This window comes from Mixophyes fleayi, chromosome 9 (assembly GCF_038048845.1).
Source record: "Mixophyes fleayi isolate aMixFle1 chromosome 9, aMixFle1.hap1, whole genome shotgun sequence".
Lineage (NCBI taxonomy): Eukaryota > Metazoa > Chordata > Amphibia > Anura > Limnodynastidae > Mixophyes > Mixophyes fleayi.
Window position 1 is genome coordinate 105,227,682 of NC_134410.1, and position 18,130 is coordinate 105,245,811.

Genomic DNA, 18,130 nt, shown 5'->3' on the forward strand with positions numbered 1-18,130 from the left:
TGCGCAGTTCCCTTTAACAACTACACCTCACCACTAATGTGATTTATGGATCAATCACCCCTCCCTACTTAAGGCACCTGGAGCCTTAGGTAGTTGCCTGATCTTGAAGTCTCACTCCCAGTGAACTTCTATAGGTGTGTGCAGTTTCCAAACTGCTTCCAGCTCTACTCCTGTGTGCAGTTTCCAAACTGCTTCCAGCTCTACTCCTGTGTGCAGTTTCCAAACTGCTTCCAGCTCTACTCCTGTGTGCAGTTTTCAAACTGCTACCAGCTCTACTCGTGCTTCAGCTTCCACGCTGCTCCCTGCTCAACTCAGCGGCGGTTCCCATACCGCTACAACGCTTCACTTCTCAGCTGATTCCGGATCTACACAACTGGGTATGCTCTACTGACTATTGACTATTGCCTATTGCTCGCATACCAGTTGTATCCATTGTTGTTTGCTGCATAGGGTACAAGTACCCATATAGACTGTGTTACTGCATTGCTTCATTTAGGACAAGCTTTCACTCAAGCTACGATATCTCCTCACGCTACTACTTAGCGTTATTGTGCATATCTGCTGTGACCAGCTTCTCCTCACTGCAAGGCATCTACTCCATACAGACTATTCATTGTGCCTTCCATCTCTGCCTCACAAGACATTGCTCTACTCGCGCTGTTTCCATACAGCCACAGTTTGCCTTTCAACTTCACTCTCCTGCACCTGGACAAGTCCTCATTCCTTCTCACAGCAGTGGTACAACTTGCTGCACGCAGACCACTGACTTCCCTGCTACCTACCCGCACCTGGACAAGTCATCCTATCACAGCGGTGGTACAACTTGCTATACGCAGACCACTGACTCTCCTATTACCTACCTACACCTGGACCAGACTCCTCACCATAGCGGTGGTACAACTTGCTGAATGCAGACCACCGACTTCCCTGCTACCTACCTGCACCAGTACTATTCTTCCCATCACTACAGTGGTACAACTTGCTGTACTCAGACCACTGACTCCTCCTCTACCTACCATCACCTATCCACGTCCACTCCTCATGTCTACATTATCTTCAGCCTCCAGTTTACTGCTCCAAGTCGCTGACTTACCTCTAACCATAGCTGCAAGTCGCTGACTTCCTCAGACTATCTCTACTCTCCTGCTGTTGTGTCGCTGCAATCATTCACCTGCCTGCTTTGAGGTGCGTGCCATAACCCCGCCTCTCTAGCAAAGTTCCATCTGGTGAAACTCGGGTAAGCAACTCCTAGTGCCCGTCACACCTGTCCAGAGAGGATGATCACCTGCAATCCAGAATCCAGAAGACTCTGCCGATCCCTCTTTCCAAATTCCAGTGCAATGGGAGACCGTTCTTCAAAGCCTACTTCTTTGCCCTCCGGACAATCATGTGGCTGCTGACACTTCCAACACCGTAGTTCTTTTGGCTTCTACAGCTGGGCTCATCTGTCCTCATTCCTTTTTTTTGCCGTTACAATGTTCTTTGCATGCACACATTCACATTCTTGTATGTCAGAATGATTCCCACAATGGCCATTGTGTACTTGCCCACTACATCATAATGTACTGGGTCTGCAGGTAGAAAACACTACATGCAGAAATTATACCTTATCAGGATGCAGCCACTGGGTCAGCCACAAAAGGCCTCCACGTGGGGATGTATCAGTTATCCTTGAAGTCTTGTACCAATTGTCCTTGTAGGGATTCCTCACTGTCTAGCTGTACTCAGCTCCACCAATTGTAAATGCCATCTGCAAAACCTTACTGTAACCAAACATGACCAAGGACTCAGCAATCCCCAGTGAAGAGTCTTCTAAAGTCTACCACCTTCTTCAGGGACCATCTCCTCCACGGCCATCGGCCAGTCCTGCACTTTATGCAACATTTTACAATTTGTCTCCTGCAGAAGAGGGAGACCTCTCTTCAAAGTCGTCTTCTTCTTTCTCTCGATAGTTGCGTGTGAAGGATCCTTGCTGCTGACACTTTAACCATTACAGTTCTTCTGGCTTCTGCAGCAGTGCACATCTGTCCTTCTTCTATTTTCCTTGCCACTGCAATGCTCCCTGCAGGCACGTAATCACCTCCAGATTGGCCATCATAATAATGCCGACTACGACAAAATGTAACAGGTCCAGTATCTGGCGGACAATCCTTCTTTTCCAAAATCTCTTTAAAGTCTTTGTCACTCACCGGACCGTGAGTGCCTCTACGCTGGTGCGAGGTCCTCCATCTTTTCTCCCTACACCTGTGAGAAATCGTGGCCGCTCGCTATCCTGCCATCTGCGCATGCGCAGGTCTCGCTAGTAGCTTCACCTGTCCATGGAGGTGATTGACAGATCAATCACCTCACCCTATTTGAGGCACCTGCAACCCTAGGTAGGGGCCTGATCTTGAAGTCTCATTCCCAGTGAACATCTATAGGTGTGTGCAGATCCCAAACTGCTTCCAGCTCTACTCGTTATACAGTTTCCAAACTGTGTGCAGATTGTTCTTACTACAGCTTCCACGCTGCTCCCTTGTTCAACTCAGCGGCGGTTCCCACACCGCTACAACACTATCATTCCGCTGATCGTGTCACAGCTTCAACGCTGCTCCTGGCTCCACTCAGCAGCGGTCCTCTGACCGTTCCAACGCTGATACCCTGCTGATCGTGTTACAGCTTCTACGCTGCTTCCCTGCTCAACTCAGCGGCGGTTCCCATACCGCTACAACGCTTCATCTCCCAGCTGATTCCGGATCTACACAACTGGGTATGCGTTACTAACTATTGACTATTATCTATTCTACTCGCATACCAGTTGCATCCACTGTTGTTTATTGCGCAGGGTACAGGTACCCATATAGACTGTGTTTCCGCATTGCTCCAGTTAGGACTAGCTGACACTCAAGCTCGTTACCTACTCACGCTACTACTTGGCGTCATTGTGCATAAACTGCTGTGATCAGCTTCTCCCCACTGCAAGGCACCAGCTATATATACAGACTATTCATTGTGCCTTCCAAGACATTGCTCTACTCGCGCTGTTCCCATACAGCCACAGTTTGCCTTTCAACTTCACTCTCCTGCACCTGGACAAGTCCTCACTCCCTTCACAGCAGTGGTACAACTTGCTGCACGCAGACCACTGACTTTCCTATTACCTACCTACACCTGGACCCATTTCCTCACCATAGCGGTTGTACAACTTGCTGCACGCAGACCACCGACTACCCTGCTACCTACCTGCACCCATCCTATTCTTCCCATCAGAGCAGTGGTACAACTTGCTGTACGCAGACCACTGACTCCTCCTCTACCTATCATCACCGATCCACGTTCACTCCTCGTGTCTACATTATCTCCAGTTTCCAGTTTGCAACTCCAAGTCGTTGATTGCCTCAGACTATCTCTACTCTCCTGCTGTTGTGTCACTCCAATCATTCACCTGCCTGCTTTGAGGTGCGTGCCATATCCCCGCCTCTCCAGCAGAGTACCATCTGGTGAAACTCGGGTAGCAACTCCTAGTGCCCGTGACAGTCTTCTTATTCCTCTGGACAGGCGCATGTGAAGTATCGCAAAGATCTTACTTGATCGCGATGTATCCACTGGAGCATCAGCAAAAGGGCTCCACATGGGAGTGTATCAATTGTCCTTGAAGTCTTGTACCAATTGTCCTTGTAGGGATTCCACTGTTTCGCGTTTCCGATTGGCAGCACCTTATTATCACTATTCCGGGGGCACTCTGCTACAGTAGCTGGGGAGGCCATATCACTCGCATCAAAGTGGTGTTCATGGGAAGGTCCTCCACTTGGGGCTGATATAGGAAAACCCTGCAAAAAGCTCCTGGTCCTCTGCTCTTATTGGTGACCTTCGAGCCTCTTCTCTCTCAATGTGGTCAATATTAAACACTCCGGAGCTCGTTCTTATGGTTGGCTACAGGAAAAAAGAAATAAATGTTTATGTATTGAAACCATGATGAGAACTTCATGAAAGCTAAATAGAGTTATGAAAAGGTAAAGTTTTGTACTGCTATAATTTAATAATTAAATTGTTTGAGCTTTTGCAGTACAATTTGCCATGAGATGCACAATATGTGAATAATGGCTAAAATCAACCACAAGCAGACATGAATGGGAGAGCCTTCTTATCAAGTGTCACAGTACAATAAAGTAATACTGTATAAAAGTAAAATTGAAATTTGTTTTTTTTTTTTTTGGGGGGGGGGGAACTATAACACCTAAATTATATCTTTTAAAATACTCTTTAGAAATTATATATATTGTTTTAATAAGTGAACTTCCATTTGTGCACATGGCCCGGGCAATAGAATATAAAGTATTTCTTATAAAATAATACTACATAATAATGTTACATGGCAGTACAAATGTCATAAAAGTCATTTCAAACTCGTAACTATTGTCACCTTTTCTTCTCTTCTAAATTAAACATTACACATTTCCCTTTTTCTCCTGACAAACTGCTCAATAGGCCTCATGTGTATCTTCAAATAGAGAACATCTGACCTGTCTTCTATTCATGTATCACATTTGTACTTCTATCTAATGTGGGTTTTTTGCAGAATAAGGGCAATATACCATATAAAGTGCACCTAGTTGGAGCAGAAGGCATCTCCTTGAAGGTAAGAGCAACGCCTGATCTCAACCGATTTTTAACGTGAGTAAAATTAAAATTGATTTACAATTGTACATTAGGGTACTGAGCGACAAACACCAGCATTAAGATTACCCCTAAATGTACAGTCTCAATCACTTGAAGCTGATTTATTCTTCTCAATATTCCTGAAATCTCTTTTTGCATTATGGTGAAATATGAGGCACAGTTGCCTCATATGCTAAGCCATGTCCTTTTCTGTACACGGGTAGGTATAAGGTCTTGTCATGACAAAATGACATTTGTTTTGGAGACCTGGATCTATCCAGATTTGTAAATAACACTTAGGGCTAGATTTACTAAAGTGCGGGTTTGAAAAAGTGGAGATGTTGCCTATAGCAACCAATCAGATTCTAGCTGTTATTTTGTAGAATGTACTAAATAAATGATTGATGGAATTTGATTGGTTGCTATTGGCAACATCTCCACTTTTTCTAACCCGCAGTTTAGTAAATATACCACTTATTGTATTTTCACACATTGTTTTTAAGCAAAGCAGCTTTTTCCATATACTTACTGGGCCAGGAACATGTGGGGGAGCAACTCTAAGGGCTTCCAGCGAGACCCAATCTATATGCATGAAAAACTGATGCTGGCGGATGTTTCCATTGACTCCTAAACGCTGGGATGGATTTTTACACAGGAGCTGAAAAACCAGAAAATAAAGAGTTTCTGTCATCATTGTAGCATTGAGGTGTGTATGTGGGTATAAAGATTGTGATGACAGACATCCTAAATATGAAGCTGCATGGGGTTACTACTTGTCCCAGAGGCCAGAACTGATGGTAAATAGGTGTGATACCCTGAGAAGAAAGTGTTCCTGTGGAGCCAGTGTAAGTAATCCAAGTCTACACTACCAATACTGTACGGTAAAGAACAACATATGGGGTGTGAAATATCCACATAAATAATCATATACTAATGTAAGATTCTACTGTTCATTTTGCAATAAGTCAATTAAGCTTTGAGTAATGTAGAGCAGAACACTATAATATGGATTAGAAAATCTACCTTGTTAATGATGTCTTTAGCCACATCCCCTGGTATTATGGCCCGTCTGCGATTGTAGCCAGATGTTCCGGTAATCATTTCCTTAATGATGACTCCAAATGAAAACCAATCCACCCCGGCGTTATACTCCTCTCCTGCCAGCATCTACCATAAGAGAGAGATATTATATCAAACGTTAATCTATCATTAGATAGTCTACTTTATCCAATGTCTCTGTGTCTCTATGGCACTGATTCCTTGTTATTATCATCTCCTCTCTTTCACTCGGTTACTCTTTGTCACTCTTTGTGTTTTAGAAAAATGAAGATAATGTGAATGTAAGAACAGCTGGTTATTCAGCAAATAGGATTAGGAGTTTCTGACCCAACGCTGCCTCGTAAAAAGTCCATCCAATATTACTGATTAAATATATTGCTGTCATCAATGTATATTACATAGAAAATTTAAATTCATGTATTTATGCAGCTACAATAATTAATTTCCGCTAGCAATAACTTGAGTGAACATTTATTGTTAGGGAAGTGGGTGCTTATTTACCATAGTATGTGCCACATTCCCCACATCTATTTAGTAAATGACATATTACATTATGAATCAGTATATATTCACAGTACATTTTTACATGAAGTTTAGTAGAGATATGTGTTAATATTTGTACCTATTAAACGTTAAATAAAATTGACAGCTCCTTAAAGGTTTTTCTCAGATCTATTAAAACATTTACATAATATATTATGTCCTCACAAAACAGTAGAAATATTCCTTACTACTAACCTCTGGAGCAATAAATCCAGAAGTTCCAACGCACTCTGTGGCTGTCCTCTCCCCAAACATATTGACTATTGAAAGACCAAAGTCAGCAATTTTTAGATGACCGGACTCTGCCACCAAGATGTTGTCAGGCTTTAGGTCTCTAAAGAGAGAAAAATGTAATGATCTGTTTTACCTAGTGACAAATATATAATTTACTTATCAGTAGTATTACAGAGGTCAAATGTTACAGACAACTGCCCGCTAGGACAGCGCCACTTATGGGCCTATTTATTAAATGCAGGCCATATGGATGTTTTTTTTATCTCTGCTCCTCACAGCAATAGAAAACCACCAATCACATGATTTAATAATAACATATAATTTAGCTGCCCGGTGATACTGGCCAAAGTGGTAAGAGTCGGGCCAGGGTTATGCCCATGTGTGCCCGGCTATCTGATTCACACATGCCCTGTAGAACTAAATGCGCAGACTTGGGCTTTCAGCTCCACTTGTTGAAAAAAAGTTTAAAAAAATATTATAGACATATTAAAAATAAATATTATACAATAATTTCTATGGGGGAAACATGCTTTACTGAAGTAATAAAATATTTTTTCTTAAAATTTTCTGTTACTGTCTCAATCTTTGGTAAATAGACTCAAGACCTGGAGAATCTTTTCTGTAACTAGGGCGATAGCACTGCTATGGATAGGAAATGTTCACCAGACACTGGGTTTTCTCAGTTTAATAAATAGGCCCGTTAGTGATGACAGTGTTTTAAATATTAAATTGAAGGATAATTAGAAAATAGACATCACTGTAAGTAAAAGACCTGGACTTGATTGTGTATGAAATTGAGAATAATACTATAATTACCGATGGATGATACCCTTAGAGTGCAGGTATTGCACCCCACATGTGATCTCCGCTGCATAGAACCTTAAAGAGAAGAAATTAATGTAACATGTTATAAATAAGTGATGGAAGAAAGCCTGATGTCACTACACTGTTGTTGGGGGATCCTGCTCCTTCTGTTATCTAACACTCAGATGTGTATTTATTTAACTGCGGGTTTGAAAAAGTGGAGATGTTGCCTATAGCAACCAATCAGATTCTAGTTTTCATTTATTTAGTGCATTATACAAAATGACAGCTGGAATCTGATTGGTTGCTATAGGCAACATCTCCACTATTTCCAAACCAGCAGTTTAGTAAATATACCCCTCAGGATTTTATCTTACTGCTTGCCCCCATTCCCCTACTAACATCATAGCACTGCCCCTGTCACATGACCCTTTGTTATCACTAACAAAATAGCAATGTAGCGCACTCACTGATATTCTGTGATGCTGTAAACATTTGTATTATGCGATTGGCTCCCGATTGGTCGATTCGCACCCACTATAAAACTTAGGAAATAACAGACGTGCTGGAGATAAAGATCAAATAAATAAGGTGCGACAAACACACTTTGATAAAGTGATTATCCTGAACATGCTCCAGTCCTTGTGAAACTACACTGCATCATGCAAGATCTGTATTTTATTGTTATTAAAGGAGTGGTCAACTTTTGGACAACTTCATCTTAATATGAATTGTCCACCTGCACACCAAATTTGGGGCATCCTCCTGGGTACCCATTCCTGTTACCTGAAGACTAGAACAATCAAATTTACATTTGAGGTACTTACGCTGCGCTGGTGATGTCCAAGCAGCCTTTCCTCTGCAAGAATTTGAAGAAGTCCCCGCCACTTGCGTATTCCAACCCCAGGAATAGGTGGTTCTGTTTGATTGGACACAGACAATGGAAAAGAATATGTTTACATAAAAGAACATAGCAACAACTATTTTTTAGCGAAGTTAGGTGAGCATACTTGCTTATATCAATGTCATTAACCAACAAAAGATGAAACCTGTATATGTGTCAGATGTGGAAAGATATAGAGAGAATTTGATTTTGTTTCAACAAGAAATACACCAATACCGTTGTCTGGAAGGCAAGATATGGATGGACGAGGAAGGCGCTACCAGACGCAACTTCTAGCACCCTGCGCTCCACCATCATTAGCTCCCTTTCCTCCAACAACAGATCCCTCTTCTGGATGATCTTAACTGCCAGTTGCTGACCAGTTAGAGGGTCCTCAGCAAGCAGGACCTAGAGATAGAGACATGCACAAGTGATATTTATTTTATTACCTGTAGAACCACCCAGGTAGCTCAATATATTTACATTCCTATGTGTATGTCAATGTTATTGAGAGTTAAGTTATATTGTCTTTCTGGTTTCAGTAACATGTTATAATTTAGAAGAAAAGACTTTTAAAAATCATTAAAATCTTTAACAAGATAGAATTTAATTGACATTTTTGAAGTAATAACAGTAATATGCTTTCAGTCAGCACAGCTCTAACAACATAATTGTTCATGATTCTTCTTCTACTACAAGCTGGGAGTCACACAGTTGTCATCTGACTTGAGTTGTCCAACCTCTGTCACAAGACTTACCTCCCCAAAGCTGCCCTGGCCGAGCTGATGGTAAAAGGAAAGCCTCTTGATGTATTTAGACGCTGTACCTCCAGGACCAGCTTTCTGAACACCACTTCCTCCTTATGGGGAGAAAATGATTTAAACAATGCAACATTTACCATTCAGAGATAACTGTACACGTAAAATGCATGTATTCTATAGTGTTAAACATTTCTGTAACAGTAGTGGAATCAGCATACTGTAATTTGTACAACAGAGAGATCAACATAAATACAGGTAACAAGGGACAATCAATTGTAAATGGAGGAAAGACCGTTTCGCCAGGGCCATCTTTTCCATTGGGCACGATGGGCAGGTGCCCAGGGGCCCCACGGGCAAGGGGGGCCCCATAGGCAGGGCTCTTAATTAGAATAAATAATCCTGCAAAAGAAAAAACCTGCAAACAAAACCTTCAAGGGTCACAGAACAAGTACATCTATCTATCTCTATCTCTATATATCTATATCTATATCTGTATCTCTATACATCTATATCTATATATATATATATATATATATATATATGTAGGGGCCCCGGTGCACTGCTTTGCCGGGGGCCCATAATGTTGTTAAGATGGCCCTGCGTTTCGCCATCAGCATAGGGAGGGTTTCTTTACTGTAAGAGCGGTTAAAGTGCGAGATTCATTGCCACATGTGGTTGTGATAATGACATCACTAACAGAAATTAAAAATGTATTTGATCCCTTTCTTACAAGTAATCATATATGAAATATGTAATTACTAGAACACATTGCAGGGGTGGTTGACCCAGGGGATTTATCTGATTGCCATTTTTGGTCAGGAATGGAGATTTCACCTCTGAGATGTGTGTATCATAATAATGCTTCCCTGTCTTTGTAAGTAACATTAGTGTCTTCTCTCTCCTGCCAGCATCTCTCCTCTACCTGCTAGAGTCTCCCAGTCTTGTCAGTGTAACTCCCTGTCATGTCAGTTTGTCTCCCAGTCTTGTCAGTGTGTGCCTGTCCTGTCAGTGATTTACCTTGTGCTGAGTATTCCTGGTCTATCTGTCTCCCTGTCCTTTCATTGTGTCTCCCTGTCTCATTGTGTCTCCCTGTTTAGTCAGTGTGTCTCCCAGTCCTATGTGCATGTTTTCCTCTCAGTTGTCTCCTTGTACTGTTTGTGTCTGCCTGTCCACTCAGCAGTGCCGTAACTAGCCATTTTAGTGCCCTGGGCGAGACAGGGAACCGGCGCCCCCCATCTAAGTGGGAGTGTCAATTGTCGGGTGGGTGTGGTCAACCTACTGTGGGGGCGTGGCTAGCACTTTACAAGTTCTAGACCGCACTGAAACCACCTCCCTCTCCATTATTCTTGGTCTGGCTTTGTAAGGATCTTTATGTAATAAGCCTCCATAGAATCAAAGTACTTTAAATGCAGCTATCACATGCTAGCTGTATAAAAAAATTAATTGGTTATTGAAATAAAACTCACTGAAACAAATTAAAACATAAATGTAATGGTACCATCTGTATCACACTGCCCCTTCATCCCACTGTGCTCTCCATAACAGTTTCTCCTTTATCACACCGTGCCATGGAGCCATCTCTATCATTGTGCCCCCTTGTCACCATCACACTAAATATAATATATATAACACAAAACAAATGGGAGGGGACGCCAAATAGTATAATACTGTATATAAAAATACAGAAAGGTGTACCAAAAGTCAGAATCTTAACCACTAAATAGGTATAGACACTCAGGTAATAATAGTGGATCAACAGGAAGAAGGAAATGAGGAACCACTCTAGAACACCAGCGCCGTGCCAATATAATATGCGTACCAGATAAAAGATCTTTAAAGCTTATCTGTAGGTATAACCGGTATCTTCACCAATCAAGTTGAGCCTTATTACCCCATGGGAATAGCAGATGCTTCATACAATGTTGAAAGGTTCCAGAACTGGCACTTCATATATACTCAGTAGTATTCAGGATAATGGAGAGGAAGAAACTCACATAGTGTAATGCTGTATAGCAATACATTTATTACATAAATAATGTGGATGTGCACTTACATAAAAAATATATATATATATATATACACACACACATGTACACACACACATACAATATAAAGAGCCTCCTAGTGTCCGCCGTACCTTACAGAGAGCATTCCTGTGACCGCCATACCTTACAGAGAGCATTCCTGTGACCGCCATACTATACAGAGAGCATTCCTGTGACCGCCATACTATACAGAGAGCATTCCTGTGACCGCCATACTATACAGAGAGGATTCCTATGATCACCATACTATACAGAGAGCATTCCTATGACCACCATACTATACAGAGAGCATTCCTGTGACCGCCATACTATACAGAGAGGATTCCTATGATCGCCATACAATACAGAGAGCATTTCTGTGACCACCATACTATACAGAGAGCATTCCTGTGACCACCATACTATACAGAGAGCATTCCTGTGACCGCCATACTATACAGAGAGGATTCCTATGATCACCATACAATACAGAGAGCATTCCTGTGACCACCATACTATACAGAGAGGATTCCTATGATCACCATACTATACAGAGAGCATTCCTGTGACCACCATACTATACAGAGAGCATTCTTGTGACTGCAATACAGATAAATACCTCACCTGAAATTAATAGACCCCACCATTAAATTAAAAAGCCCCATCAATAAATTAAATTGACCCACCAGCACCCCACAAATAAACTAGTACCCATTAAATAATTAGCCCCGCCTAAACGTCACCATTAAATTAATAGCCTACCTCCCACCCATGTACTAAGACACCCAACCTCCCTACCCTCATATCACACATTATATTAATACATACCCCCCTTCCCTCACACATTAGGGCAGCATACCCCCCCATCCCTCATAAAGCATAGCAGCATCCCCCCCCTCCATAATAGCAAGATGCAGCACACATTCCTCCCCTCCCTAATAGCAGCACACATTCCCCCCCTCCCTAATAGCAGCACACATTCCCCCCTCCCTAATAGCAGCATACATCCCCTCCCCCCCTCCATAATTGCAGCTTACATTCCCCCCCTGCCTCCCTCCATAATTTCAGCTTACATTCCCCCCCCCTTGCCTCCATCCATAATTGCAGCTTACATTCCCCCCCTCTTGCCTCCATCCATAATTGCAGCTTACATCCCCCCCCCTTGCCTCCATCCATAATTGCAGCTTACATTCCCCCCTCCCCTTGCCACCATCCATAATTGCAGCTTACATTCCCCCCCTCTTGCCTCCATCCATAATTGCAGCTTACATTCCCCCCCCCCCTTGCCTCCATCCATAATTGCAGCTTACATTCCCCCCTCCCCTTGCCACCATCCATAATTGCAGCTTACATCCCCCCCCCCTTGCCTCCATCCATAATTGCAGCTTACATTCCCCCCTCCCGTTGCCACCATCCATAATTGCAGCTTACATTCCCCCCCTCTTGCCTCCATCCATAATTGCAGCTTACATCCCCCCCCTCCCCTCCATAATTGCAGCTTACATCTCCTCCATAATTGCAGCTTACATCCCCTCCATAATTGCAGCTTACATCCCCTCCATAATTGCAGCTTACATCCCCCTTCCCCTGCTTTGAAACTTACCTCCTGTCCAGCCGTCGCTGCCTGGCTCCTCTCTGCTTCTCTGCTCCTCTGCTGCCTAGCAACGTCATGACATCAGACGCTGAGGCAGAGGGCAGAGTTCAGAAGGGGGTGGAGCCGGGTGCCGGCCGCCATCTTGGATGCGCCGGGCGGCCGGCAGTCTGAATCTGAGGTCTGTTTAATTTTTTTTTTTCTTTTCACTCCTCACACAGAAGTCGGTGCGGGCGGCCACTGCGCCCCCTAGGGACTGCGCCCGGGGCGGCGGCACCGCCCGCACCGGCCTCGTTACGGCTCTGCCACTCAGGGTTTCTTCATATTACAACAGTGTTCACATAATGGAGGCCCCATCCTTTATATCTGTCTGGGCTCAATCTAGGCAGAAACCAACTCTCACGGTACATAATAAAACCTGATGATTTTCCAGCCATCAACAGATAAAAACCCATAACTTGGCATTTTACATCACAATCATTATCCTGGTGATCAATACACAAGTTGTAGATTCACCCCTACAATTGTTGAATATATCACCTATCATTATCACTTTCATTTTCCTGATATTCAACACTATGGGGAATTGTTTCAGGTTATCTTGAATTTTGTTCCTCTACTCGGGTCATTTTAAACTTCTATTTTGGCACGGGGAATGTGAATCTACTATGCCAATACTTTGTGCTGTGAATCTTGCAAATAAACTTAGTCTTAAAATGTATCTATCAGTAATGGTATCTAATAGCCGGCATACTGTGGGAGTATTAGGACATATCTGTTGTTTTCATGTCCTTACTTATTGCACAATATACACATGATCTGCCTCTGCAAGCGCATGTACATGATATGGGCAAACGGAGCATGTTGAGCCCGTGTGATGTGCTTAAATTTTGCATCTTTATGTCTCACAAATGCATTTATGTTTGGCCCCTTGACCCAGTGATTTTAAATGTCCAATATGTCAATTGTTATTGCTGTCACCATCTTTATTCCTCCTTCGGTGATTTCCTCTGCTCCTTGGTGACAGCAGCTGCCGTTGAACATGGGGAACAACTGTGCTGGCTCATTTTCCAGCAGCAGCATGACACTAAAGTAAAACACCAGGCTGTGTAGTTACACCAAAAGACTGATAGCCACATGGGTGTCTGATCAGCACAATAGCAAAATCCTCCTATAGAAGCAGCCGAGGAGGGACGCTCAATTGTGATAGATAATGGGGACGGTTGTAGTGGTCAGCAGCTGACTGTTCTGGGAGTTTTGTAGTGATTGGAACATGTTTCATATCATTGTCTGTAATTTGTTTGTGTCATGTCATGATCCCCTCAATGTACAGTGCTGTGTAATATGTCAACGCTTTATAAATAAAAAACATCATAATAACTCAGAGTAAATATAACATAGGTTTAGGTATCTAAAAAGAAGCTATAAAAAATGCAAAATCTAGTATTGAGTGGGGTGAATATTAAATTCTGAGTTTTACTTATGTCTGATGCGCTGTCTCCCTCCAACGGTCCTGTGCTGCTCTTCTGTATACTATGACCTCTCCCCATATACCAACACACACCTGCAGTGATGATGCCCCTTTTCTGTGTACTTCCCATTTGCATGCACTGGAAAGATGACAGGGGAAGGTCACCAAGAACCCAGCTGCCTGTATGCATCAGGAAAGCAGTGATAGTAGTAACATGAGCAGCAGAAGGACTGTTGGAGGCTGTGGGGTCCTCCTTGCACCTCAAGTAACTGAGAGGTAAATTTCAGCATTTAATGTTGACTTAGGGAACTCTATCTAATAGTAGATTATCAGTTATGGGTGAAATGCTACTTAAAGTTGCAGTTGTGTGTAAGTGATAGGTACTTATTAAAGTTCACCTACATATATTTTTTGAACCTTCCCATTGCACATATGGGGCTCTTGGCACGTGAAAAGCTTCTATGTGTAGAAAACACTGAATTACAAGACTTTCCTGACACTTATAGCAGAAGCATTAGCTGTCATAATGCAGCAGGGGGATTGTCAGCGTCTTGAATGGCAAAAAGAGTTGAATTAAAAAAAAACAACATATAGTGATTTGGTATAAATAATTACCTACCAAAGACACATGGTGAATCCCAGTCATAATAATAGGAGAATGACCACCAGTGACCCTCAGTAATTGAGACTTCTGGGCCAAAGGGATGGAATCCAAAGGGTATATTTATATTTATATATTTATCCAGTTCCTATTTTTCTGGCTAGTTTGAAAAGGGGAGATGTTGCCTATAGCAACCAATCAGATTCTAGCTATCATTTTGTAGAATGTACTAAATAAATGATAACTAGAATCTGACTGGTTGCTATAGGCAACATGTAAACTTTTCAAACTAGCCAGAAAATCGCAGTTTGATAAATTTACCCCCAAAAGAAGGGGAAACACCAAGAAGGGTGAAAATCCTGCAAAGAACCATTTAAACACATATTTGTGATTATTTTCTTGATTAGCTAATGTTACACATGATGGACATTTTGTATGTGACTACTCACAATTGATTAATTCAGACAAGTTGGAAAAATGTTTTCATAAAGGTAGAAGTAAAAAAACATTATTACCTATTATCATATTTCCCACCAGTTCCGGGACTAGTTACCAATTTCATTGGGCAAAAGGTGCATAGTTTGTTGGCAGACGTGTGTGTGATCATCAAAGAAAATCGGTGTGGCAGAGGTGGATCAGAGGTGTTGCCTAAGTTGTCCCGCTTTTTCTTTGATGTTGTTGTGAGGTTTTGATTATTATACAAAGGGGGAGGGGGTTCCTACCGCACTGGTTATTATTTTTTTATATGAACCATAACCCTTTCCACTTATTTGGTATAATTACATTTCTATATGAGGTGCTACCGCTGATAACCACTAGGTTAATATGTGTTACAAAGAGAGGAAAAAGTAGTGGTTATTCTGATGCCGTGCACTAGGGAAGGTTATAAAATCTCAATATCCTTCATTGTTATGCATTAAAAAAAATTCATTTTGAGAATATTGGATATTAAGTTAATAGTAAGAAAAATCTGTAGAATGAAAATAAGTGACTAAATTGCAGTATAACAACTGTAATACATCATCTGTTACTGCATATAATTTATTAGAGTAATCACTCTTTTCTGTGCTCTCTATGTATCATTCAATTAACCAAACTCGTAAGTGTAACTAAATACCCAAATCTATAATAATATCAGTATAAGAAAAATGTTACAGATCAACAGATTAGCACTGTGATAATAGTTAGATTATAACGATAAATTAACTTTAAGAAAATGCTATCAATTATTTCCCGGTTATGCTTGTTGTAACTCAGGTTTGCTGGAAGAATGTTATTCATTTATATAGTTACTATTTAAAGACTTGAGTATGTTGTATAATATTGCAATAATCATATTACAAAATAATAGTAAAGATTTAGTGGATAATGGATATAATAAACAAACTTCTAATAAAAAAATCCTTGAAAAAGCACCTAGGCAAAATGCATGTCTGCGTTTCTATCTCTGCTTACTGTTTTAAAAATTAAGCCCCTAAATTAATGAACTAATGAATAATCTAATCTAATACCTCTTAGTGCTATTTGACCAATAATGTAATGTGTCAACACTATAGTAAATATTAAACTAAGTATACGGACACCTAAAACTATCAAATCTAAAATGCTTAGTACTATAAAATGTAAGTAGCCTACAGACTTGTTCAATATAATTAACACTAGCTAAACATCCATCTGCAAGAAGATCACAAACGAACTGATTTGATCGTTATTACACTTACCCATATCTAAATTTCTGGGTCTGCTAGGTAAAAAGATTATTAATTCAACATACATGAAGAAACAAACAGATAAAGGGGATACCAATACGACTCAAACTGGGATTCAAACTGGGGTTAATTCTTTAAAAAAAACATGATTGAGCAAATTCTGTTGTTTATTATATCTATACAATTACTTTGTAATATGATTGTTACAATATTATGGAACATACTTGAATCCTTAAACAGAAACTATGTCACGGATTAACATTTCTCCAGCAAACCTGAGGTACAACTAGGCAGCATTTCCTGAACTACTTATTGCCTTATAAGGTAACTTATTCTGGTTGCAGTAAAATATAGGCAACATATGAATTTGGATACTGTATGAACTAAGATCTAAAAACCCCATTTGAATGGCCAATACTGCTAATAAGCACTAAGAGTTTTATAGTAAGGCTATACAGATGACTGACAAATGACTACAAGTGAGGGAATAAACATATTAAGTTGCTGCCAGTATAAGTTACAACATGACGCTGTACTGATATTAATTAATTACAAACTAGATATAATAGATGCTGCTTGCTATACAGATATAATAACCTTTCTACACAACTGCTATAACACTATACAATATATCCAAGTTTATATATAACCTATTGCATTGCTGGCTATGATATTCTCAATGTTTTAGTGTAACCGTGAAATAATTGGATAGCATTTTCTTAAAGTTAATTTATCATTAAAATTGGAAAACCATCACGTTGCAAATCTGTTGATCTGTAACATTTTTCCTATACTGACATTATCGTAGATCTGATGGACAATACTAAAAGCTCTGGACAATTGAATAATAAGTAGAATGCGAAAATAATAGAGATTGATTAATTAAATGATACACAGTAACAGATTATATATTACATTTGTTATACTGTATTTTAGTGACTTCTTTTCATTCTACACATTTTTCTTACTATTATTTTAACATACAATATTCTTACAATTAATTTTTTTCAATACATAACAATAAATATTAATGAGATTTTATAAACATCCCTAGTGTTTCGCATGAGATTAACTACCGCTTTTTCTTCTCTTTGTAATAGATTTACATTACAATTCTACTGCTTTTCGTGTCTTATATATCGATGCTACCATACCTGCTATTTCCTGGTCTTTACTACACTCGCCTTTCTGTCTACTATATCTCCACTCCACACCAATGGCCTCCCCAGCTGTTTTCTGTCTCTTTCTATCTCCAGTCTTGATGGAATCAATTTGATAAAAGTAACCCTCTAAGCTGAAACTTTCTTCCTCCTCAGAAATCTGTTTCTTTCTCCCCTTATCCATCTCTACTTCTTTCTTATGCATCGTCTCTTCGGACCCTGCAGATATCCTTCTCTTTCGGTTTGCCATAACCATGGAACCACCATCGTCTGAACTTTCGATAATTATACATCCTTCTTCAGCATGTAGACTCTTATGAATCTTCCCTTTGGACCCTGCAGATATCCTTCTCTTTCGGTTTGCCATAACCATGGAACCACCATCGTCTGAACTTTCGATAATTATACATCCTTCTTCAGCATGTAGACTCGTATGAATCTTCTCTTCGGACCCTGCAGATATCCTTCTCTTTCGGTTTGCCATAACCATGGAACCACCATCGTCTGAACTTTCGATAATTATACATTCCTCTACAACATGTAGACTCTTTCCGAATCCTTTAGTATGTGACTCTGCTGAAGACCTCTTTCTACCCTTCTTCTTGATGGACCCATATTCTTCTGAGCTATCAGAAATCCTTCTCTTCCTTAA

General features: G+C 40.8%; 2 protein-coding genes across 2 annotated transcripts in view; one reads left to right on the forward strand and one right to left on the reverse strand.

Moving 5' to 3' along the window:
* The window catches only part of WDR38 (WD repeat domain 38), a 176,913-nt gene that overhangs the window by 86,261 nt on the left and 72,522 nt on the right, over positions 1 to 18,130 (forward strand). The window lies entirely within an intron of this gene.
* Positions 1,798 to 17,968, reverse strand: LOC142101415 (protein kinase C delta type-like). The gene is made up of 9 exons (XM_075185874.1): positions 17,473 to 17,968; positions 8,920 to 9,020; positions 8,399 to 8,569; positions 8,106 to 8,197; positions 7,291 to 7,353; positions 6,436 to 6,574; positions 5,662 to 5,805; positions 5,168 to 5,296; positions 1,798 to 3,912 (listed from the first exon to the last, which is right to left on the reverse strand). The coding sequence occupies exons 1-9, from the start codon at positions 17,966 to 17,968 to the stop codon at positions 3,769 to 3,771; spliced, it is 1,479 nt and encodes a 492-aa protein (XP_075041975.1). The 3' UTR covers positions 1,798 to 3,768.